Below are 26,167 nucleotides of genomic sequence, written 5' to 3' on the forward strand. Positions count from 1 at the left end.
TGGTCGGCGGCGAACCCCCAGAAGATGTCGTCGGCCCTGGTCGCATAGGGGGAGAGGATGGAGGAGTCGGTGAGGAGCTGGCGGTCGAGCACTGCCTGTGCGAGGACTGGGTCGGCGTAGGGCCGCAGCGCGCTGGCCTCCACCCTCCGCAGCGCCCGCGCGCCGGCCTGGGCTCATGCCGTCACCAGCGAGAAGGGGGACCATTGAGTGGGCGCGGCGGAGCAGAATCGCAGCATGGCGGGAGGGGCCATGGCATCAGATGGCGCGCGGGGCGGGGTCGAGCGAGTTCAGGAGCAGTGAGGCGTGGCTGGGTGTGCGCGCACGCGTGTGTGGAAAGGGGCCAGCCACTGCCCCTTCTCCTCAAGGAGCCCTCGAATGTGTACCGAAGGTCCCCCGGCCAGCAATCTCTTGCAGCGAAGCTCCCACCTCTGCTTCCGGTTCTCCCCATCAAGGTGATTAATAGTGTGTGCTCTCTTTTGTTGCATTTGTGTGGATCCAAAAATAGTATATCTAATGGCGCAAGACTGACGCTTCTCTCTATTTTTTTGTTTGTTGAGGTGTGTTATGGAAGAAGAATACGAGGTTCTGCAGAAAGATTGGTCCCAGATCTTGAAGCTCTAGCAGGCATGGTTTGGATTTTTTCAGACATGAGGTGTATTGTAGGGTAGGGATCTCTGTTTATTCAAAGAAAATTACACTTGCTCTCTTCCCATGTCTGTTCACATTTTGTCTCTGAACTAATCTCAGTAAATATGAAAATGCAGGTTCAAGGAGAGCATTTGATGGTTCTTCTCACAATTCCTCTTTTTGTCTCAGTCGTAAAGGTCAGGTGTATCATGCTTGGTTGTATTTTCAGTATATGACTTCCTTGCGTAATGCCGAGTTTCACATCTAGAGGGGGTTTAAATTGTAGCTTTTTTGTATCTTAATTCAGCTGTAGCTTACCGATGATGGTGATGGGTGCGCAAAGACCACAGAGGCAAAGTCACAGAGGGTATATTCTCCTCGCTTTGTACCATGGTTTTCTTGATTTTATTTCACTAGGTGTTCTCATGTAAACAAGGATAGCCCCGTTTTTAGTGGGAGGATTGGTGCAGGTGGCAATGGCAAGAAACTGATCCGATCAAGCACATCGACAACTGCTCTAGAGCCCCTGCCAGGTGAAGCATGTTTTGCTGTTCCAAGCACCTCTCTGTTGACACGGTCCTCTCTCTCTCTCTCTCTCTCTCTCTCTCTCTCTCTCTCTCTCTCTCTCTCTCTCTCTCTCTTCTCTGCATTTGCTTACATTCGGAATCAATTTGTTGCTGAATTTCGTGAATCTTTTGCTACTGAATATGTCCTTCATTTCATTGCCTAGGTTTCAGTCTGCCCAATGAGTTGAATTGTACCTTGATCAGCACATGGATGAGCAAGCAAGCAGGCTATATGTATAGCTAAAAGGTACGGCACCACTCTCATCCAATGAATTACATACCTACAGATGTAAATTTTTCTATCTGAAGCTGAGATGCAATGTTTGTTTTGGTTGATGCTAAATCAGTTTAGCTGCAACTTTTTCTATGTCATGGCTGCAGGCGCTTAATATTAGAAGCTAATATTTAGGGATACCTTTCAGTTTTTACCTAGCTAGGAATGTTTTCTGGTTACATTAGGCTATTATGTTAGAAATAAACTGTGGCATTGTCTAAATTCATAATTCCCGCTTGAAAATATTGTTTTCATTATTTCTGTCATATTTTTTTTCCTAGATCCATTCTCAGCTGTGTGGGTGCTGCAGGGAAGGTGTACCTGTGCCTGGCAGTGCGAACGACGACTCACTAACCTTTGCTAGACATTGAGCACAGCCTGCGGAATCACAGTTATATCGTGCTTCTTATAAGCATTGTACGCGATGTAAATTTGGTGCTCCAGATAAAAGGCTGAGAGACAGATTTGCATGTGCAGCTGAAAAGCAAATGTTTAGGTCCTTCAGCAATAAGAATTCTTTATTGGCTTAGAAACTCAATTTGTGCCAAAAGTTCACAAGGACTTTCCGTTCACAAGCACATGTATTGAGCACTCATTGTTGGTGTGTTTTCTTATGAGCACTCACTGTTGGTCTTTTTTGGGGGTTTCCATTTCAGGCTATCAATGGTGAGGTGGAGTCATAGTACTTAGTGGACGTGTGGTCAAGGAACCACCCCTGCTACATTGGCGAGTGGCGGCTCCTCAGCGTTGGCCATCATTTGTAGTATCTCCTTCTGTAGGTTTGTATTTTGTGAGATTTTTACAAAGCGACTGAAGTGCAACGTGACAAAATCTGATTTTCAGTTATTTGTAACCCTGTGTTCTTATTCATTTGGTGGTGAAATTGTACTTTCTGTAGCTCCAGCAGCAGCAGTGACGATGACAAGCTGGAGAAGCCCATGACAGAAGCCATGGACGAGCTGTACGGAGAAGCTCCTCTACAAGAGCCTGTTGTCAATGGCATCAACACAAGGTTCGCCCTCTGCTCCTCTATGTCAGGTAGCATTCTTAGCACATACTTTCTGCTCATCTATGTCAGTTATTTGTAGATTCAATTGCTGCGTAGCGCTCGCACTGCAGTGGTGTCAAAGTATGTACAAAAAGAAGCATTTGTATTGATTCAGCTAACTACATGTTTCCGTACATTAAACATGTGTCAAATGGTTTACTCAGTACAAATGATTTGATTATATCAGCGGCCTCGCCCAGCTCCTCAGTTGTTATTTTTGTTCTCTGTTCCAGCAGATGAACGGCTTCACCGGCACCGACGATGGGATCGTAGCGCAGCTCCTCACCTCAGTGCAAGCAACTGTCCCGAGGATAATGCAAAAGGTGACCTATCTTCTGAATGTTAGTGTACATGTCATCATTTCATAGCAACAATAGTTCATCCTATGTCTATGTCAGGTAACATTTGATCGCATTGCATGCTAGAGGACGCGAGCGAAGAATCTGGGACTGTCTAATAGTTTATTTGATGGTACGCATTTGTGCTCTCTACAAAGCACAAGGATATCTAGCTCGGCAGCTGTGTTCAGTTAAGTGTGCAAATGTCAGCACCAAGGTGAGAGATTCAGGTGCGTTATACTTATTGTTCTCATAGAGACCTGCAAATAGATGAACCATGCAGTGTCCTGCTTCGATCTAAAATGTTTGTATGCTCTAAATTTGTCTCTTTCTTTTGTTCATTCCAAGATGATTGTCAAAATTTTGAGGTGGAAGCAAATTAAATCAACGCCCTGTAGTTTTGAAGCAGTCTTGCACGGCAGCGAGCTCCGCGTCGTGTGACAAGAAATACCAAGGATATTTGCTTGGGAGTCCGAAACTCTAGAAAGCTTATGAATGTGGTGTCTCCATGGAATTGGATTCAACAAGTGTACATGTTGTGGCCTCAGCAACTTGAACATATGACACTGTTTACATTGTACGCCGAGTGCATATTTTGCAATAGACTAGAAGATGCAATCTGCTTTATTCTAGCATTTGCCTAATGTAATAGCCTATGTTCAAGGACAAACAGTTATGCAGACCTAAAGGGTATCACAATATCTCATAACTATTTGTATCAATTAGATCATATTGGTCAAATTTGAATATTTGATATATTTAAAACCAGTGAAACCACGGGCGCGGCGTGCGCCGCGCCGTACACTTCCTAGTAAAATCAAAAGGGGAATAGTTTAGCCGAACTAAATTTCGACAATCTACCGGGGCTCCCGCCGCTGTCGTCGACGGCTTCGTCAGGATGGGATTTGGGAACTATGTTGAGAACTTCAGACACGGGGAAGGGATGGGAGGGTACAGCAATACAATACATAGTATAACAAGGTGTTAGATGCAAAAGTGTTCCACCAAGTATAGTAAAAAGATGGTGTATACGTACTTTGTATCTTGTTTTTTATTTATCAATGAGAATCGTATTACCATGCAAAAAAAAGAATAGTAAATCCGATCTGTACCATAGGTTTTACATCCGATGGTCTATAATACGTAATCCTTTAATCTCACTTCAGGTTCAGATCCCTACAAGTTGTGCCCCCGTAAACTAACTCCCCTGGAATAATAAGAAGCCTTATAACAACAGGAAACAAAAAAAAAGCAGCCTTTGATGTACTTATTGAGTGCAACCATAGACTAACTCCTAACAAAAAAAAGACAGCCTTTAATATATTGACTGGAAAAGTATAGAAAACAGAGCATTGGCTATATGGCGACTCCATCTAACCAAGCCCATTCTGTCTATCAGCCAACCACCTCTTGTATATACTTACGCATTGGGAAAACGGAACCATCAACTGCAAAACCCTCCAGCTGAGCCTTTGAACATGATCTTGATCCTGTATTTAATTTTGAGTGGTTAATATTAACTCTATGCACAGCAACGAAAATTTCTAAATTAAGTAATATGTATGAACTTACCATAGCAATACATAGTCAGAAAGTGTTCCACCTAGAGTTGTATCAGCATGTATGAACACATCAAGCAATGGACACTTGCACTCGCTCTGTGGAGATATCAAATCACTTAGATATGATGGCAACATTTTGATTCACATTGTATAACTTCAACTGAAACACGCCATGCAGTACACCTGTAAGCGTAATTGTAACGCCAATATCCTAAGTGCTATCATTTGTTGGTGTGATATGCCTCTTCACTGAGGCAAATGGAGGCAGCATACTCAATTATTAGCACCGAATTTAGACTGCAGGGTAGGCCAATTATTTTGAGCTGGACAATTTGGGTGGCTACACATCCAACTGAACCAAGGTGAGGCATCCATTGTATTAGATCAAGCTCTCCAGTGGTAATCCACTAAGTGCATAATCTTGCCCAGTGATGAAAATGCAAGTGCATTCAGAAACACTAAGGTGGGCATATAACATTAAATCATATAGGCCCAGGACTGCATAGAGTTGTTGCATAGTAGCGTGCATACTAGCGATGAGATCTAATCAATGCATGAGCACTTGCACTGAAGACCTTGCTTACTTATAGTTTCAGAACAAATACAAAACAATGAAGGATGCAAACAAAACCTAGGCAGAGGTGGCGCTGTGACCACGCGAAGGAGCGCCTGGTGGGCACCCTGCGGACGGCCTTCATGAAGCTGGCCTGCTCCAAAATCCTTGCATGCTGCAGCCCTTGCATGTCCGCCAACCATACCGGCTTATCCTCTGAATTGCGTCGCATCTTTGCTATGTCGTTCGTCCTCTCCACCGCCTTGGCATGCTGCTCGTCCAGCTTCCCTGCAGACAGCAAATTGATTGGTGAAAGCTGGTCACAGATGGTAAGAGCACTACTGTTTATATGGTGATCCAGATGAACATGAGAAACTGAGACTGACTGACTAGAAGGAGGGACATGTGAAAAATTAATAATAATAATAATAATAATAATAATAGTCTGAATTAATAGCAGCTAGCACAAAGAAAGACCACTCTCAGTGAAATCAACATGATCACCATCCATCGTAGTGTCACGATTAGTAGTCACTTCTTGGTGCAGAAAGTTGATAGGTTGAGCTGTAACGAACTGATGTTACATGCCCCGTTTGGTTACTGCTAGTAGTTGCTGCAAGATAAATTATTTCTTTGGGAAATTTAGATGATGCATCAGTTCGTCATGTTGTACTCTTTTCGGTCTTGAAAGGGTTGTCAAAATGATAATATGATATCTCATTCAAGATGGTCGTAAGAAGGTACAAATAGAGCTCAAATTAGTAGGACTGTTCAATGATTTTTTTCATAGAAAATGGACTGGATAACACAAAAACAAAATAGAGAGATTTTATGTTCATGTCAATTAATTACCTCAGCCTTCTTTAGCCAGGTGTAGGCCTACATCAATAGAAGAAATCAAGATGTCATTTAAATCATCACGCCTAACATCACCGCCGTTAGACCCCTGAATGTGAATTGCATGTCATACATCTAGGCCAAAATTGGAAAGGTTTAGTTAAGTGGCGTTAGACCCCTGAATGTGAATTGCATGTCATACATCTAGGCCAACAAAAAGAAAGGTTTACTTAAGTGGTTGATGCAGCCTTCCGTGCTGGTGTTGCTCAGGGTGTGCAGAAGCTAGTGTTGGTGACATATAACACATACTGTTTAAGTGGTTGATGGAGAGAATGGAACAGAAAATATCTTCCTTTTTGCTGTTGGCCGTGCGAAGCTGGAAGGTGATATCTACACCACAGGAACTTGCAGCCTTAAAGTGCAAAGGGTACCCAGAGAAGCCATCCGGTACATCAAATCCTGAAACAAACAAATACTTTAGATGGAACAAAGTAGAAATTTTTATTTGCTAGGAAGAAAATAAAGAAATCTTGAATAAGTTAAATGTTAAATAGCACCAAAAAGGGTAACACATCACTGTAATAAACTTATTCATACGGGGCAATGGAGAAAATGCATAACATAACTTGCACAGCGCATTGAATTGACAGGAACATGTTTCAGAACAGTATGTCAAGGAACATGAGGAAATAAATAAATATGAAGTGCATATTCAGCCTTTTCTTTGTCAATTAGCTAGGGATGTTCTTTTCACACTGGAAGTTGATCATATTTCTGTGCACACAGTACAATGAAGGATTTGTATTCTGTTTGTATCGTGCTTTGCTTACTCCAACCGGCATCAAACTATAGTAGGGCTACATGTCTTCATAGGTGCTCGTGGCAAGAAAAAAGGTATATATATATTCAAAGAGAGAATTGTTAGAGTTTGTTTTCCTGTATACATACGGTATGCAGTAGTAGTCCACCCGTACCCTATACATCCTTGTATCTTACCCTCAGGGGGTTTTCCCTGATATATATAATACAGAACCGATGCCCTAGAAGGGTACGCATCGTTCTCCAAAACAATCGTTCGCTCCAACATGGTATCGAGAGCTATCCTCTTCCCATCTAGCCGCCGCCACCGGTGCTGACCTCCTTCACCGCCGCCGGCCTCCTTTCCCCTCAACAAAACAACCAGAAACTCCTCCCTCCTCTAGATCACGACCAAACCTCCCAATTCCCCTAGCCTTTTCTCCCCAAAACCCCCCCTCCTCTCAAACCCTAGTTTGCCATGTCTTCTTCTACACATCAGCCGGTCACCATTGCTGCTCCGCCGGCCACGAAGCTCAACCGTGACAACTTCCTCTCCTGGCAGACGCAGATTCTGCCCTCTCTGCGTGGTGCCCGTGTCATCGGTTTCCTGGATGGTACCGACAAAGCTCTGCCCGAGACCCTGGAAGCAGAGGATGCGGACAAGAAGACAATAACCATCCCCAACCCCGAGTATGAGACCTGGGTCACCAAGGATCAAGCTGTGGTGAGCTTCCTCGTCAATTCCCTTGGCGATGATCTACTCTCTCATGTGTATGGTCTGGTTCACGCCCACGAGGTTTGGAAGGCTATTCTTGACTTTTCTCCACCCAATCCAAGTCTCGTGTTTCATCGCTGCGTGGATCTCTCACAAATACAAAGAAGCTTGATATGACTGCCTCTCAATTTCTCACCAAGATGAAGGGTTTTGCCGCTGAACTTGTTGCTGGGGGAAGAAAGTCGATGATGACGAGCTCAAGGACTACATCCTCAATGGTCTTGATGGCTCCTACACCCCCCCTGGTTGCCTCCATTAATGCAAATCCCTCTACTACACATGGTGACATGTGTTCTCAGCTTTTATCCTATGAATCTCGTGAAACTATGCTTGTTGCTACAGGTCAAAACACCAGCACTTTCACCTCCTCCATCAACGCTGCTCCACGCCGTCCTACCTTCTCTCACCATACACCACCTAAGCCCCCCATCCTTCCTACACCACCATCTTACCATGCCACACCATCACCACCGCAGCCCTATCATCCTCCACCTCAGCCCTACATACACCATCCCTATGCTCCTTCCTACTACCTACCACCACAACCACAACCACACCCACACTATCCTAACCAGCAGCCACGCCCACCTCTTCCGCCGCCAACCCCCTACGGTCAGCCTCGACAGGATCGCCGCCCAAAAGGAGGCCGTGACAAGGGCCGTGGTCGCCAGGACAGGGTAGCCAGCCCGTGGCAGCCGGGGGTCCTCTGTCAAATCTGCAAGAAGGAGGGCCATCCCGCTACTGAATGTTGGTGGCGCTATGGTGATGACAATGATGATAATGATGATGCGCCTCATGAGCACAAGGGTGCCTATGGTGTCAATACAAATTGGGTCCTTGATACAGGTGCCACAAATCATGTTGTCGGTCAATTAAACAAGATCCAAGTTCATGAATCCTATCAAGGTCACGATCAAATCCACAATGCTAGTGGACAAGGTATGGAAATTGCTAATATTGGCCATTCAGTTTTGCACACCCCACATAATCCTCTTCATCTTCGCAATATTTTGCATGTTCCTAGTTCATCCATGAATTTAATTTCCGCTCACAAACTTACCTTAGACAATAATGCCTTTGTTGAAATTCATCCTTTCTTTTTCTTGATTAAGGACAAGGCAACGCAGCAAATCATCTTTAGAGGGCCGTGTTGTGATGGTCTCTACCCACTTGTTCCTGTGTTCACGGAATCCTCCAAGCATGCATTGGTCACCGTCAAGCCTTCTTCCTCCACATGGCATCGGCGTCTAGGGCATCCTTCTTCTTTTATTGTTCAGCAAGTTATTAGGAAAAACAATCTCCCATATACTCCAGAAATAAGTTCTTACATATGTGACCCATGCCAGCAGGCTAAGAGTCATCTGTTACCCTATCATGTTTCTACTAGTGTTTCCACTGTTCCCTTGGAACAAGTGTTTTCTGATGTTTGGAGTCCTGCTCCTGTCTTTAGGCAAACATGCATACTATGTAAGCTTCATCGATGATTTTAGTAAATTTACTTGGATATATCTCCTGAAAAAGCGCTCTGATGTGTATCAAGTGTTTCTAAATTTCCAACAATATGTTGAGCGCAAGTTTAATACAAAGATTATCACGATGCAAACTGATTGGCGTGGTGAGTATGAAAAGCTCCATGGTTTCTTTCAAAAAGTGGGCATTACACATCATGTCTCATGCCCGCATGCTCATCAACAAAATGGGTATGCCGAACGCAAACATCGTCACATTGTTGAGGTTGGCCTTGCCCTACTTGCTAATGCCTCTATGCCATTGAAATATTGGGATGATGCTTTTCTCGCAGCCACTTTTCTGATCAATCTTATTCCCTCCAAGGTTATTGATTTTGCAACCCCTACGGAAAAACTCCTTCACACCACACCAAACTATGACTCTCTTCGTGTTTTTGGTTGTGCTTGTTGGCCCAACTTACGCCCCTACAACAAACCGAAACTTTCTTTTCGGTCTAAAAGATGTGTGTTTCTTGGTTACAGTCCAATTCACAAAGGGGTCAAGTGTCTAGATGTTGCTACTGGTCGTGTCTATGTATCCAGAGATGTTGTCTTTGATGAAAATGTTTTTCCTTTTGCTGAACTTCATCCAAATGTTGGTCGTCGTCTTCGCGAAGAACTCCTTTTACTTCCTCCTGAACCATCCTCCTCGGTAGACACAAATAGGGGTGTGGATACTAATGATCAATATTTTCCAGTTGTTCCTGTTGTTGATCCTATACAGGTCACTGTTACCGAGGACTCGCCACGTTCCTCTGAAGTTCTGCAGCAAAATTCTCCTCAAAATTCTGCTCAAAACACATCAAATATCAATGCTGAAGAAAATATAGCTACAGGCCAAAATTTCCCAGAATATGAGGCTGATTCTGCCCCAGAATCGCCTCTGGATTCCGTGCCTGACGGCTCTGACGCACCGTCCCCTGGGCGTGCGTCCCCGCGCCTCTCCGACGACGCCACGTCCACGCTAGGCCCCGCCTCTGCGCCGCGTTCCGCACGCACCAGCCCGCGCCAAGGACGATCCGCCACGTCTCCGCCCGTGAGTGGCCCGGACACCACTCCGCCTCGGTCTCCGTCCCCGCCACCACGCGACAGCTCACGGTCCCCGCCACGCGACCGCACGCTCTCCGACGCTGCTCCTTCCCAGTCTGGTGGTGGGGAAGCTTCGGTGGCAGGGAGATTCGGTGGCAGGAGATTCGGTGGCAGGAGGATCTTCTGCATCATCTGGCGCTGAAGCCGGATCCTCTGCACCAACAAATGCTGCATCCCGTCCTGCTGCTGAACTGCGCACTCGTCTACAAAAAGGTATACGACAACCGAAAACTCGCACAGATGGTACAATTCGGTGGGCATTGTTAACATCTACAGCCTGGAAATTTAAAGGAAGCTTTGGCTGATACAAAATGGAAACATGCCATGCAAGAAGAATATGATGCTCTCATGACAAATCACACATGGCACCTTGTTCCACCAAGTTTCAACAAGAATATTATTGATTGCAAATGGGTCTATCGTATCAAGAAAAATGCTGATGGTACAATTGACAGGTATAAGGCTCGGCTTGTTGCAAAAGGTTTCAAACAGAGGTATGGCATATATTATGAAGATACCTTTAGTCCTGTTGTTAAAATTGCTACAATCCGACTTGTTCTCTCTATATCGGTTTCAAATGGTTGGAGTTTAAGGCAGCTAGATGTCAAGAATGCGTTTCTACATGGTGTTCTGGAAGAGGAGGTTTACATGAGACAGCCACCTGGTTTTGAGTCTTCCGCTAATCCAAATTATATTTGCAAACTTGACAAAGCTCTTTATGGATTGAAACAGGCACCAAGAGCATGGTATTCACGCCTCAGTACTAAGCTCTAGACTCTTGGTTTTATACCCTCCAAGGAAGATACATCTCTGTTTCTCTTTAACCATTCAGGTGTTCAGATATTTTTACTTATTTACGTTGATGACATTATTGTGACAAGTTCTTCTGATTCTGCAATTGCTGCTATTCTCAAGAATTCAAATCATGAGTTTGCTCTCAAAGATCTTGGAGATCTTCATTACTTTCTGGGGCTTGAGGCACATAAGCAGCAAAATGGCTTAATTCTGAATCAAGAAAAATATGCTTCAGATCTTCTCAAGCGTGTTGGTATGGATGTTTGCACGAGTTGTCCAACACCACTGTCCACAACTGATACTTTGTCTTTTCATGACGGTGTACCTCTTGGTACTGAGGACAGCACTCATTACAGAAGTATTGTGGGAGCTCTACAATACTTGACATTAACACGACCTGACTTGTGTTTTTCTGTGAGTAAGGTGTGTCAGTATCTTCATGCTCCTACTACATCTTATTGGACAGCAGTAAAGAGGATATTGAGGTATATTCATGGTACACGTACAGTTGGACTTACTTTTTGTCAGTCTCCTTCCACTCTTCTTAGTGCTTATTCTGATGCTGACTGGGCTGGAGATCTGGATGATAGACGTTCCACTGGAGGTTTTGTTATCTTCTTTGGTCCTAATCTCATATCCTGGAGTGCTAGAAAATAACCTACAGTTTCTCGTTCTAGTACTAAAGCTGAATATAAAGCCCTAGCAAATGCTACAGCTGAGTTGATTTGGGTTGAGGCTCTTGTCAGGGACTGGGTGTTACTCTTCGAGAAAATTCCCGTCTCTGGTGTGATAATCTTGGTGCTACTTTTCTCTTAGCTAATCCTGTTTTTCATGCTAGAACAAAACATATTGAGATAGACTTCTATTTTGTTCGGGAACGAGTTGCTCGCAAACAACTTGATATCAGGTTTATCTCCAGCAAGGATCAGATTGCCGATGGTTTCACCAAGACTTTGTGTTCTAAGAAGCTAGATGAGTTTAAACGTAATCTAAATCTTTCCAAGCTTTAGATTAAGGGGGAGTGTTAGAGTTTGTTTTCCTGTATACATACGGTATGGAGTAGTACTCCACCCGTACTCTATACATCCTTGTATCTTATCCTCAGGGGTTTTTTCCCTGATATATATAACACGGAACCGATGCCCTAGAAGGGTACGCATCGTTCTCCAAAACAATCGTTCTCTCCAACAAGAATAACCTTTCATAGAAACCTAAGAAAAAAAGTCAATCTAGCTTTTCATTTAAATCCTATTTGTTTGATCCAAAATAACATGTATTTAGAATCTCATGTTTTGGAATCTAACTTTGGAAGTCAGTGCAAAGTGAAGTACATAATACTCCCTCCGTTCCTTTCTATAGTTCCTATTGTTTTTTGGCACGGAAATTAGCGCGAGCCATTTTTTCACACAAAACCCCCAAGCGATATCACAGACAAAATAGGAAACTGAAAACGGATCTTAGAAATACATGACCAGATCGGTTTCCAGATTTTCTGGACTTGACCTGATCGGTGGAAGGGGTTCTTTGCAAAAAAAACATAGCTTTACTCTTATATTATGAAACAAATGCGAAAAAACAATAGGCATTATAGAAAGGAACGGAGGGAGTAACTTTTTTGCCGAGATTGTACTATCTTCAGATTATCGCGAATGATCCGCACCTTTTCTTCAGCATCGTTGATTACATCAGGGCCAAAGATTTGCCTTTCACCGGTTTCAGACCAGTTTAGAGGTGTTCTGCATTTGCGACCATAAAGAGCTTCAAAAGGTGCCATGCCCAAACTGGCTTGATAGCTGTTGTTGTAGGAGAATCCAGCGAATGAAAGGCATTCTTCCCATTTCATGCCGAATCAGATTACACAGGCACGGAGCATGTCTTCGAGGATCTGATTGACTCTTTCAACTTGACCACTCGTTTGCGGATGATAAGTTGTGCTGAAGAGCAAATTAGTTTCCATAGCCTTCTGAAAGCTTGCCCAAAATCTTGAAGTGAAGATGCTTCCGTGATCCGAGCTTATTTCCAAGGGAACACCATGAAGAGAGACGATCTTTGCTGTGTACAGCTCAGCCAACTGACTAGCAGAGATTGTTTCTTTGACAGGAAGGAAGTGAGAAACCTTGGAAAGACGGTCGATCACTACAAAGATAGCATCATTGCCTTTGCCATACTTTGGAAAGCCGGTTATGAAGTCCATCTCAACATTATCCCATTTCCACTTAGGAATCTTCAGGGGTTGTAGGACACCAGCAGGTCTTTGATGTTCTGCCTTGACACGGCGACATACATCACATTCTGGGACATATCCAGCAATATCACTTTCCATTCTAGTCCACCAATAGGTAGTCTTGATATCGAGATACATCTTTGTGCTTCCAGGGTGGATAGAGAGAGGAGTGTCATGAGCTTCTTTGAGAATGAGGCTTCTCAGGTTTGGATCCTTCGGAACAACGATTCAACCTTGGAAGAACAAAGTTCCTTGAAGTCAATAGAGAAAGACTTGTACTTTGGCTTTTGCATGTTCTCTTTGATGTTTTTGATACAACCATCTCTTAACTGTCCGGTTCGTATCTTATCCTCAAGAATTTCCGTGACCACCAAGTTTGCAAGATAGCCTTGGGGAACAAGTTCAAGATTCAATTTCTTCAAGATTCAATTTCCTGAATTCTTCACAAAGAGTTGGTTGACTTTCTTGAATCATGAGTGTTGCAATACGATTTGCGACTAAGGGCGTCAGCCATGACATTAGCTTTGCCTAGAATGTAGGTGATAGACAAATCAATCTTCAGAAAACAAGGTGTGGAACTGATAGCTACATCAGGTGGCCATCATCTACCCTTGAGATAATACTTTCCCAAAATTATTACTTCTCAAACCAAGTTATTTCTATTTCCTTTCTAAAAGTCCCAAAACCCTAATTTACGTTCTTCTCTATTTTGACCACAAAACTATTTCTAGTTTTATCAAAGCATTTGAATTTATTTTTCTCACATAAAATAGGGAATGTGAGTGGTATTTTACATCATCTCATTTCCACTCTAAAAAGAGTTTCTCTAAAATATTTCTTTCTTCATTTGGTTTTAAGCTAAAGGCATGGTTTTAGAACTTATGCCTTTTCCTTTTGAAGTATAATTTCTATAAAACTTATTTTAATGCATGGTAATGGTGTATATGCCATTTGTTGCACTTTTACTCTCTTTATAATTTTGGGAACATTTCACCAAACTAGAACTGATTTAGACAGTTGGCATAAGGTTAAGTCGCGTATAATTATGTACGAAATCTATTCGCACCAAATTAGTCGAACTAAAATAGCAAGTGGTCAAAAAAATTGAATGCGGAATTAGGTGGAAAACTAAAAAAGACTAAGGTACCTTTATTCTCTTATTATGGTTTTGATGTATTTTGACAGATATATTAGATACTACCCTTTGCTCCCTCTCTCTTAATAGCAGGCACCTGTAGAACAACAGGAATAGTCTACGTGATCTAGAAAACACACATATACAGCGAAGCAATGTGTTGCCAACCAAGAAAAGGAATAGGTCATAATCAGTATTCTGAGCTCAGTTTGTTGAGTAACTGACTGTTGGCTGCCTCTTCAGCTTAGCATGTTCCGCTCATTTGTTTTGTTAAGATTCGTAATACATATAACTCTATTTTGTAAACACACAATGAATTTAGAGAGTTTTCAGATCTAACACTAAGAGCGGCGATGTACCTGACCGTCAGTGGCGGAGCCAGGAATTGAGCCGAGGGGGGGCGAACAAAAATGGACTAATTTTTTTGTTGCACAAAAGGGAGTCTATATAGCAAAACAAATACTCCACAAGCTTCAATATTTATGATTCATGAAGTACAATCACTAAAAACTCGAAAATACGTAGAAATGGAGGAAATGTAGCATACCACTAAGTTATGTTGAAGCTAGGAAGGCTAAAACGTTGAGGTAGATGACCTCGACGGTCCTTGTATGAATGGAAGCGAAGCATAATCTGATTGTCATGAACTTTTGCAAATATCTCTTTCTCAACATAACAAATCATCAAATCATTGAGCCGATCATCACCAATCCCGTTTCTGCGATCTGTCTTTATAATGTTCATGGCTGAAAAAACTCTCCGAATCGATGCTCGTTGCCACAGGCAATGTCAATGCAAGAGTAATCAGATGATATACCAATGGAAAGGTCAAATGATGTCCAGTTTGAACCAACTTGATAGCAATACCACTTAGAGTATCACAAGCTAGAAACTCAGAACTTCTCTTCATGACATCAATGTATATGTTGAGTTGGTCACTTAAGACATAGCAATCATGAGAAGAGAAATCAACCGAATACATAGTTGCAAGCTCAACTAGCTTTTCATTATCAAATCTGCTAAATGAGTCTCTAGGATCAAGGCATGCAATGCACCTTAATAGGCGTGTAGAAGTTTCACCAAACCTGTTGTTCATCTCAGCTATGTTTCTATCAAGCACCTCATTGAATATTTGTACCTTGTAATGATGTAAGCAAGTAACCATCTTGCGTGAGCTCCTTGGATAACCTCTAGCATACACATTGTCATCCATATTCGGCACTGCAATATTTCTTCCCCTACAGAAATTAGTAGCAGTAAGCAATAGAGGCTCCCATCCATCATCTCTCATTTTCTGCAATAGACACTTCACCGAGACAATCATATTCATGGCGCACACAATGTTCTGATCCTTTTGTTGCAAAGCATGTGACAGATCATTTTTTATACCAAGCACTCGAAGCATCAAATGCAAGATAATAACAAACTCAAAGGTTTCCATGTTTATCATATAACCTGAAGCCAAACCTCTCTCCTCGGCATCTGTCCCATCATGAGAAATACTATCCATCACTGAAATCACTGAATCCCACATTTGAAGAATCCGGACAAGAGTTCTATGGTGTGAGCCCCAACGTGTATCACCTGGTCTTGCTAAACTTGTCTCCTGATGCTGGCCTCTTCCTGCTGTTATCTCTCCATTCTCTAGCAGTGATACCATATGGTCATGATGCTTTTGCAACAATGCATCTTTCTTCTTACAAGAGGCACTCACCTACAAGCAAAACCATATGTTACAAGATTAGAATGCATATATATAGAGACAGAGAGTTAAATGGATCGATTTGCAACAATCTAAAAGGACTAACCATGTTGACAATCTTATTTAAGTGACCAAACAAATCACCAACAGCTAGAACTCCTTTCACAACAGCCACAACCACCAACTGAAGTTGGTGGGCAAAACAATGCACATAAAAAGCATGAGGGTTGTCACCCAACACCAAAGTTTTTAAACCATGCAGCTGCCCACGCATATTAGATGCACCATCATATCCTTGTCCTCTTAATCTAGATATTGTCAAATTATGTTTTTCAAACATTGCATCCAAAGAACTTTTCAAAGAAGCTGATCTAGTGTCATGTACATGCTTAACACCAAGCAATCTTTCCAAAACCGCTCCTTTTTTATTCACAAACCTACAGGCAAAACAATATGTTGCAACATTAGAATAGTTATGTGAGTTGTGAGAGCATAATAACTGAATTATGAATTTGTAATAGCAAACAACTAACCTGATCATCACAGCCATTTGCTCCTTTACCGATGCATCACGAGACTCATCAACAAGTAGAGAGAAACCAGAATTCCCAAGCTCACTCATTATGATTTTTGTAGTTTCTTCTGCGCATGCCTGTGATATATCTTGTTGGATTTCATGAGATGTCAATTGACAATTTCCAGGAGCATTTTCATTTATGACATCCGCCACTTCCTTGCATCTTGCACCATACCACTCTAGCAACTCAAGAAAATTACCCTTGTTCCGGGAAGTGCTAGACTCATCGTGCCCACGAAAAGCCAGACCTTGATCCATAAGAAACCTGACAATGCCTACAACAGCCCTCAAACGAGTTTCATAGTCAATATGAGATTTCTCCTCATAACAAGCCAGAGCATATGCCACACTTTGCTTCTTGTTTCTAAAATCTTCACAACTATTTCTTGCATTGTTGTGAATGTTGCTTGCATTACTACATGTTTCTTGAATTGTTCTGGTCCCTTTTTCCAACATTTAAATCCATTCTTTGTGAAAGCATCATGCCCATAATGTGAAGAAATGCTTGAAGACTTGAAAAGAAAACAATGAAAACAATATGCAGCATCCTTCTCCACACTGTACTCTAACCAGTCATATTGGTCATACCATTTAGCTATAAATGACCTGTAATGTGGACCAAATTTTGTTTTGTGGAATTTGTGACCATCCAAACGATTTCGTCCTCTACATAAATATGCCCATCTCATCTTATCTCTTAATTCTGGGGTTGGATAATCATTAATTGGTCTCCGCATTCCAGGATCAGAAACAACATTTGCTAGATCGAATTCTTCATTAACATTTGATTGTGCCTACAATATCAAAAGCGAAATTCCTTCTATAAATGTTCTAATACTACCCGGCCATCCAAGGCACCTGAGAGGGGCACATCAATCCTGGTCGTCCATTTCACTTGCACAGTAAATCCCCAATCCCGCTTTTCACCTCAGCCGTCGGATGTGGTGATTTTTTCGTCACCTTCCTCTGCTCGTGTATGCTCCATGATGATTGGGTCCCTCTTTGTGCGGGGCCGATAGCGAGAGAGAGCGGCGGGTGCTCGCACTCGTCGACTTCCACGGAGCGGTGGGTGAAAAACCCTAGCCAGAAGCTGCTGCCCAATCCTCCCCCAAATCCCCGAGCCGCCTCCAATCCCCGAGCCGGCTCCTTCTCCCCTTGTTTGACCGTGTGTGGCGACGACGACGGTGGATGGAAAGTCTCCGCCACGAGCGCCCTCGCCGCCGTGTTGGGAGAGGATGCGGGAGGAAGACGACGACAAAGGAAGTCCACGCCACCGCGGCGCATCTGGGGGAACCGGCCGGCCCGGAGCGGACATCGCCGGCAAAGCCGCCCGAGCGCCGGCGGCGGCAGGGAGCATCGACACCGGCGGCTGGACGGGGTAGCCGCGGTCACAGGCCGCGCGACGGCGTATCTGGCGGAACTGGTCGGAGCGCCCAAGCGCCAGCGGCGGCTGTACGTGGGAACCGGCGGCGGAAGGGAGCAGCGATGACGGGCCGGAATTACAGGCCCTCCACCCTCGGCTGCTTGGCGGCGGCAGCGGTTGGACGGCGGCGGCCTCCGCGGAGATCGGAGCCGAGGGGATCCCCACTCTCCCTCGTTCATATCCTCGGCGCCGGCTTCCTTGAGGTAGGTTTACGCCTCCGATTCTTTCGTGTGCGGCCTCCGATTCTCCCCACATGAACAGCAGGTGTGGATGGCTGCTCAGATCAAGCGCTGAAGGCCTCCCTCGTCGTCGTGCTGGTCGGACGGTCACTAATTCAGTCATTAATTGAGACAATCTTGACTGGGAGGGGAATGCCGAATGAACCAGAGAAATAGATGATTCCCCAACTCGATCTCATTCCATCTAATAGAAGGGCCTCTTATCTCCCTTTGGATCTCGATTTGTTTGGTAATGGGTTCTCTATTTGTTTGGTTCTGTGTTCTCCTCTCTAGGTTCCAGCAAAAAAAAAGAAATTTTTATGTATGGTGATTGATATTACAGTAACAAGATGATTGATGTTTTGTAGGGCTTGCTGCTGATTTTTGCATTTTGGACAAAGATCTATGTAAGAAAAAGTCAGAACAAGAGGATTAGTAGGACCATGGAAACCATGACAAAACGGATCATTTTGATGCACACGTATTTGATGAAATGCAGGTACGAACCTTCTGTATTTCCTTTTGCTCATATCTTTCTATGCATCTTATCCATCATGCTGATTGTATGGAGTTTGAAGAAGGGTTATATGCAAGGGAGAGGTGTCATTGTATGGCCATTGCTGGAAAGAAAATCACCGCTCTTTGCATTTTCATTCATTAGTCATTACTTGAGAATATGGTGTATTAGTTTCTTGACCTATCTTTCTGTCAAGCTGGTTTGGTCATATGATGTTCTGGTTCTAAAATTTATGTTTTCTTTTGCAGATTCTTTACAAGGGGAATAAATATCCAAGTTTTTAATGTTGTTATCAGATTTTCCCAAGAATGCCCCAAGAATGCTGAAACCTATGTCCACACACATGCATATAATAGATTGGCATTTGGATTTTGGTGTTCTGACTATGAGGCTTTCTTTGCTTGGTGAGGATTCTAACTGGTGTTGCCATTCTAATTTCTAGAAAAGCTGTACAGTTAATTGTGGCTTGGAGGAAAATATGTGATGGTCTTTTCGATTTGTTCTATGTAAGATATATAGATCTTGGTGAACCGTACATGCTCATGTAGGTGCTTGATAAATAGCAAGATGAACCTGATCAGCCGTAGGATAGTAGCTATTGACTTAAGTGTTGAACCTCTGGCTATGGAGCAGATTTTTCGCCTTCGGGAAATATGCTGAAGGTCCATTTAAATTGCTCATGTAGTTTATTATGTGCTTGAGGTTTCAATGTTGTCAGCTAACGAATGCAATTATGATGTGTTGATGATTATTACTAAACCTCTGGCAATTATTCATTTTCCCTTCTTAGCTCATGGTTCTTTAAATCAGTCCATCAATGATTCCTTGGCATGATAATCTTGGAGCTCGCACCTTATTTCACTATGATACCTTATTGCAAAGGTTGGAGCAGGAGCGGAACAATACATGAGCCTCTTTCAGTATGACTAGAACTAGAACAAGGCCTCATTTGGTAAGCTCTGTGTGATACTAGAGATTCTCCTTGTCTTTCAAGCATTTCTAGCTTAGCCCTTGAATCAGTTTGCTTTTTAATTCAAGCCGTCTTGTGTTATTGAAATCTTCTCTGCTTTTATCTTACACAATCTGTTCTTACTGTACCATTGGCTGCTCTATAATTAGAAAATGTTTGTCCTTAGTGCTCTTTCACACCTTGTGCAGCAGGTTGATGTAGCTTCTTTTGCATAGGAAAAATGGTAAGTGCGTTTCTATGTTTATGGTTGGTTTTCAGTTTTCACGCTGCATGTCTGTAGGAAGGGTAATGCATTAAGCATGGCAGCGGTTGCAAACCAAGTATAGATCCAACTATTATGCGGGCCGCTGATATGTTACTTGTGACTTCCTCTTACCAGACTATCTGAATAAGCTTTGCAATTGCTGCTGGTTTGTTAACTATGGCAGCAAATCCACGTTCCACAAATGAGGATGTTTTGAAGCCTTTTCATGTACAGCCAACATAAGTAAATAATAATAACACCAGTAACTTTAAGGTGAGTTACAAAATGCAAGAAAATTACAAGATGTAGGCTGCCAGTATTTTGTACAACGAAGCAATATACAAGTGATTCAGTTACTGATTCAGTTTTGGAATTTTATCATCATGGCTCTTTGTTAGTAATAACACTTGATATTTAGTTTATATTCGGTCCTTCAGCCGGATGATGCAATCATAAACTTCTTGAGGTGCAGAAAGCTAATTTAGGAATTTAGTCTTTGTGTCTTTTTTCCCTTCTTGATATTCCAGATGTTCTTCATCCGAAACACATGTAGTCAGTGTATACCTGAATCATTTCCATCTATCTAGAACCCATATATGTCTTCACTTAGTTTTGCATTGAAATTAAGAAGTTGTAGTGCCCAACATGGTTTCTGAATTTAAAAGGAGTCCGTATGCAGAACACAAATTAATCGTATGGACTCGAGCTTGTTCAGGTATTGCGGAGGGAAAACATCTATTTTATGAATTTCGGTTTTGGAGGTTCTGTTTGCTAAAACTAGAAAAGTAGCAGTCTTGAAACTTGCCCACATATTTCTTTTCCCAGAAAATTGATATATTCTCGTGGACTCCATGGCTGCTGTAGGTTTGTTTATCCTACTCACCTCTCTTCTCCTCTCTCGACATAGGCCCCAACATCATTCCCCTTTCTCGTGTTCTTGCTTGTCTTTTTTAATGGCTTGAGTTGATTGTTTACATTTTTATCCTACCGTAATGTATTTCAGTTCATTTTATATCAGTTTAGATCTGATAGAATCATCCTTTTCTTCTCCCCTTAGGAATGTCTCTCTCTATTTGGTGGAACAGGAAGAGAGCAAGCAGGAAACCGTGAGAAAATTTCGGGTCTAATCGTTGCTGTTCTCGCTTGATTACCACAGTAGTAAAGTTGCCTCTTCTTGCAAAGTATGCTTAGTTATATTGGTTGCCTATAATTTCTATGTAGTAACTGGTTTGTTAAATCTAATTCTTGTGACTTCGTGCACTATGGGAATAAAACTGATTTATAGGAGTTAGCTCCTGCACGAGGCAATAAATAGAGTATTTTCATGGTCCTCTTGAATACCTTTTAAATTCCTCTGAAAATAGAGTATTTTGAAATGGCTTTTGGTTCTCTAACATATTTGAATTTTGTCGTATTTCAAAAATATCAGAGCTTACCTGGAAAAAGGTATGAAGAAATTGATGGCAATTGATCCCCCGTTGGTAAGTAGGTCTACAGAAACATCAAATTTCATGTGTGATAATTTGTTTTTAGCTGTGCCTACAATACAATGCTCAAATAGTTATCATGTATATACATCCCGAGCAGAGACTGGATCGTGTTCTTGTTACCAAAATTTAACGGTACCTGTTGTGTTTATCAACATAATTGAAGTATGGAAGAAAACATACTCATCGTTTCCTAAGCCACTGGCATGGCAAAGGTTCTGCATAAAAAGTAGTATTGTTGCTTGCTTTAAAGTATTTTTGTAGATCTGCTTATATTGGTGCTGGATAGCTACTTTAGGCTACTCTACGGTTCTATTTGACTGTTTCATGTTTTTTTGTTTATATTGGTTTACATCCATATCCCAATACCATGGGCATTTATTCAGGTGTATAGCTACGAAAGGAGATGATACCCCTTTAATGTGACAAGTTTTAAAATTGCTCGTTCCTTGTTTTGTCTTCTCTGTCCACAAGTTGCCATTTTGCAGCTTTCTCATTCTCACAAAGTCTGTTCAGTTCTGTCTAGGAGCGTAGAACTATGGTTATCGTCATTGTTGGAGGCAAAAGCCAGAGCAATTTTATTTCTACTTTCATGTGTCGTGATTTTCTATTCTGGGAAGGAAACAATAAGGGAGGCTTAGGATTATTAATGCCATGGTCTTTGCTCTTTGAGGGTTACATATTTGGTATGCCTAAATAGCGAAGGTACTTCTTTTTTTTACTTAACTGTCTATATGCTATTCTCTCATTTTCTATGTTGTGTAATAAATAGTAATGTTGATATAGTCTTCAATTTGAAAAAATGCAGTATTTAATTTTTTTTTACCTTGTTGTGGTATCAATTGCTGAGCAAGTAGTACAGCTAACAATGGCTATCATCGATTCTTACCGTTAGCTACCGGAGGCTTTATCAATTTTTTTATCTGCTGGTGGTCTTCGGCCTCAGTCCATGCTAAAACATAGAACAATACAGGAAAGTAGAACGAAACAGATCAACTGCACTAGGCAAATAGATTGCAGATCGAGCATGCTGTTTCTCTTTCCATGTGTAACAATGCATTAGAGCAGGAAAGGTTTGCGTACTTTGCAAAATAAAGAAAATATAATGAGAAGCTTGGGCAGTTGCTTAAACACTGATCAAATTTGAAAATCATTAAGAATTTGGAAAACTGCTTCGATATTGATTTAGTTTTGAGAAGAGATAAATGTTGATAGGTGCTGCTACTTTGCTAAAATATAATGCTATGATTTTACTTGTATTTAGACTGCTATTTTTAGTGTGTATACAATGCTCAAGCAGTGTTCCGAAATTGCTGCCATGCGCTCGTTGGGCCGGTTTAGGTCCCACTTTATGTTAAACCAGCAATGCTCGTGTGGCTTAGATATTGCATTCTCAGTCAGTTTTATTTAAAACACCAGCTGAGCATGTGAGTCAAATGAATTGGTTTGTCAACACTGAATTATAGAAACAACACCTGAAAAGTTATTGTAGGATGAACATAGTTTCGTTATTTCCCTTACTGATATACTTGAGTTACTACACTTGTTTTGCGTTTTTAGCCTCTTCTATAAACGGCCCAGTTCATTTCCAGGTTGTGATATAGTAGTTTGTTAACTTAAAACGGCCAGTTGGTGTTATCAGGACTTTTACTTAGTCCGGAGTTATATGTTTGGTTATCCGTGGCGTCGGATGCTCACCATATGTGGCATATGTTTTAAATTAGCAAAATTCATTAGTACAACCAAATCCAAATAGTCTTGAAGATATACTACAAATATTTACGTTCTTGTCCACCAGGTCACTAAATTTGGTACGAATGCAGTTTCTTTAATCCTGCTCTTTCTAATTTTTCAGGTCACTGAAGCCAAATCAAGCATTTGAGTCGCTCAGTTCGATGGAGGACGAGCCAGAAACAGAAAACACTATCGCAGAGGTAGATTTAATCAATACTTATACATATGTTAACTTCCAGTTGCCTATCATGTAGAGATTTTGAGGTATTATTTTGTGCTATTGATGATAATCCAGTGTATTACAATTAATCTGTGTTGTAGAAGCTTTAGCTGATCTGGTTTTGTATCTTTCGAAATAGATTTGAAGAGGTTGCACATATTCTGTTTCAGGTACTTATAGCAAATACAGAGTGGGCCAATATTCGAAAAGAGCACAAGACTTGAGGATTTGAGCATGCTTGTAGGCCAGAAGCATCACCTTCAGACTTTGTCACTTGTTGACAGTCTAAAATTGACCCTGAACTGATATGGGCACTTGCTAAGCAAGACATCAAAGACCAGCACTAGCTGAAGGTTCTACTCAACTTATATAAATTGTTTGTTTTAGTATATTTTGTTAACTTCCATGTAATATGTAAACCATTGAAGTTAGATGTTAATCACACCATGTTTGGCATGCAGATGAAATAGAAAATGCAGCCGTTAAAGGCACCAACAAATGAAAACCCATCTTGCTACCACTTCTCCTGAATTTTCGGAATTATTACTGTATTGTTACATTTTGGCATACTATCCTTTAGTGTGCCTAAGGGACTACCAAAGTAGAACATGAATTTTGGTTACTATGTATAATGCACCAGTACTATCTTTAGACAAATGCTGCACCCCTTGCTCTCCACTGCCCGTCTTGTCCGAGTCCGAGTTTGGAGCAACACCGATTGCATTATGTTATTTGTCTTTGAGCCATTCATTTGTTTTGTTGGTTCCTAAATTTGTTGTATTATTTCAAAGATGTGTGTTTTAAGTTCTACTTGTATTTTTTGCAGAAGAGTATGTAGCGAGGTTATTCGTCAAAAGTATTTACAAACCATGGCACATCTAATTGTAAGCCCCTTGACCTGGCTGGGATCACAGCCCCACAGATCTTTTTCGTCGTACTCTGGTCTTTATCGCAGCCTACCGGAAATAGGGCGTATAAGTTGAGATTTTAACATGTGTGTGTGATTGTAACCTCCGGAATGAGCTTTTTTATCTTCTTCTATTAATATATTGAGATCATTCACAAAGCTGGTAAATATGGTTATTTTCCTGCTATATTTACCATGCCACCGGAAATGTGCTATGTGCTCTGCTTCCTTTCTCCTTTCTCCTGAAAAAATAATATCATTGTTATATCCGCAAACAAATATACTTGGGAGATTGGTGCAGCGGAAGGGGAGGGCCTGAAGGGTTGGGAGCGACGACTACTCCGCCCTCGCCAGCTTCCGCCGCCGCTCCTCCCTCGCGCAGCCGCCGCTCCTCCCTTGCGCAGCTGCCACCGTCCACGGGTTCGGGCGCCGTCCCGGAGATTGAGGAGCCGGTCGGCCGGCTCAGGGGTGTGGCCATCCGTGTCCAGCGTGCTGCTCGCCGGCCGTTTCTGCAACGTAATCTTATCCCAAACCTCAGCCCCTCCTCATCTTCTCTCTTCCTCCAACACTCTGATTTTTAATTGATGTTATTTCTTAACACAATGTGTTCATGTCTGAGGAAGAAGAGAAGGAGGATATCAAGGAGGGGATGTTGGGGCTCTAATGGTTGGAGGTAGCCATGACTGCCAGTGGTAGCCAGAGAGGTCGTTTGGCTGCTTTGTATATGGCACAAGGAGGAAGGGAGCGGGAGACGACGATGGAACCAAACAATCCTACATCGACAACAACATGCAGTCCACAGGTGCTCCCGAGCGATGGCGGCGGCGGCAGGGAGTGCCCGCCTGAGCGACGGCGGGGGTTGGAAGTGTCCGTGCCAGCGACCTCACCGTCTCCAACCTATCTGCAGGTGAGCAATGAATTTGAGACTTGTTCTTGGTTTTTCTGCAGTTCGTGGAGCGGGTCCGAAGCAGTTGGGTAGCAGCCCTCAAATTAGGTGGGAGTTGCTTACTTTACAGCCAAGTAGGGTATTAGCTTGATGGTCTACTTTACAAGATAAAGAAATTGTACATGTTTAGATTTCTTATTTTAATTCGGTAGTTTTTGTAGGATTGCTTGCATAGGCATTAATATATTTTATTACATCTCTTTTTGAAAGAATCTGCACTATGCTCGTTATGCTTTTAGTCATACTTAACTAATGGAAATGTGGAGGGTTAGAGTTTATAATGCTGATTTACTTTCTGATATGTGAGGTGTAGTAGCATACTGCTTGGCGGTGTGCTGCGAAAAAGGTGGGGTTGCGATGTTTCTAAATTTATAACCTCTCCACTTTTCACTCTTATGGAAGTTTGGGTTGTTAATATTTACGTTCCTCTCAGGTATTGTTCTTTACGAGAATAAAAGCATAAGAAGCTGCTACCTCTTCTTGACTATTCAACACATGGTTGTCAAGCTGGATGACTCTCATATGGTGTAAGGGGATCTCACGTCATGACTGAATTCGTATCCGTTCGTAGCTTTTGTGTCGTCGCTTTACGTGCGTGAATTTTGGTGTATTTCACAATTCTTCTTGTGATCTGCCAAGAGGGAGAAAATTACGGTGTTACAAATATATGTTTACCGCTCTTTACCTTGAATAGTTAGATGTATTTCAGACATAATCTTTGTTATCTTGTTAGGTTCCAGTGCATTTTGTTACCCTAATATTTTCATGAACCATCAATCCTACGTCAACCGGTGCATTTTGTCCTAGCTGGGCCCTCACTTTTCCCCTTGACCCCAGCCTCCCTCTTTTTGGCATAAAGTCATAGATATTATCATAACTTTAATGCGATATGTACTGCAGATTTAATCTAGCTGACATAGGGTTCTTACTCTTCCATTGTAGGTTCATTGAACAACCTGCCGACACATGGTTGTTACTCTTCCATGTTAGGTTCAGTGAACAATTTGTGTGTGATCATGAATTAACCCTTCAGAATTTTAAGATGCAGGCACGACCTCAAATTCACATGATTGTACTACGGCACGACCTTGAT

General features: G+C 42.2%; 1 protein-coding gene and 2 long non-coding RNA genes across 24 annotated transcripts in view; 2 read left to right on the forward strand and 1 right to left on the reverse strand.

Moving 5' to 3' along the window:
• The first annotated feature begins 265 nt into the window (after window positions 1-265).
• Window positions 266-3,559, forward strand: LOC124708502. Of its 19 annotated transcripts, none has more exons than XR_007005173.1 (12): window positions 266-452; window positions 558-664; window positions 765-824; window positions 935-994; window positions 1,081-1,203; window positions 1,358-1,440; window positions 2,124-2,246; window positions 2,366-2,479; window positions 2,556-2,596; window positions 2,749-2,838; window positions 2,914-3,083; window positions 3,202-3,559. It is a non-coding gene; the product is annotated as an uncharacterized LOC124708502 (long non-coding RNA). The 19 variants fall into 19 exon arrangements; XR_007005172.1 differs by having other exon boundaries at window positions 2,752-2,838; XR_007005163.1 differs by lacking the exon at window positions 2,556-2,596 and having other exon boundaries at window positions 1,749-2,246; window positions 2,366-2,505; window positions 2,752-2,838.
• Window positions 3,560-3,982: 423 nt separating this feature from the next.
• The window catches only part of LOC124707908, a 37,736-nt gene continuing 15,551 nt past the window's right edge, over window positions 3,983-26,167 (reverse strand). The window contains exons 5-9 of one of the 4 annotated variants that reach the window (XR_007005023.1): window positions 6,036-6,264; window positions 5,821-5,914; window positions 5,047-5,256; window positions 4,426-4,511; window positions 3,983-4,343 (exon numbers count right to left, since the gene is read on the reverse strand). Coding sequence is in view for 1 of the 4 variants with exons in the window: in XM_047239598.1 (XP_047095554.1) it covers window positions 6,196-6,264 (69 nt within the window). In the remaining 3 variants the exon portion in view is untranslated. Of the gene's footprint in view, window positions 4,344-4,425; window positions 4,512-5,046; window positions 5,257-5,820; window positions 6,265-26,167 lie in introns of those variants that run through there. The other 3 variants (XR_007005022.1, XR_007005021.1, XM_047239598.1) reach the window with 3 other exon arrangements.
• Window positions 21,088-24,269, forward strand: LOC124707909. Its single transcript, XR_007005024.1, has 4 exons — window positions 21,088-21,953; window positions 23,123-23,201; window positions 23,392-23,574; window positions 24,048-24,269. It is a non-coding gene; the product is annotated as an uncharacterized LOC124707909 (long non-coding RNA).

The sequence above is a fragment of the Lolium rigidum genome, chromosome 4 (genome assembly GCF_022539505.1).
Source record: "Lolium rigidum isolate FL_2022 chromosome 4, APGP_CSIRO_Lrig_0.1, whole genome shotgun sequence".
Lineage (NCBI taxonomy): Eukaryota > Viridiplantae > Streptophyta > Magnoliopsida > Poales > Poaceae > Lolium > Lolium rigidum.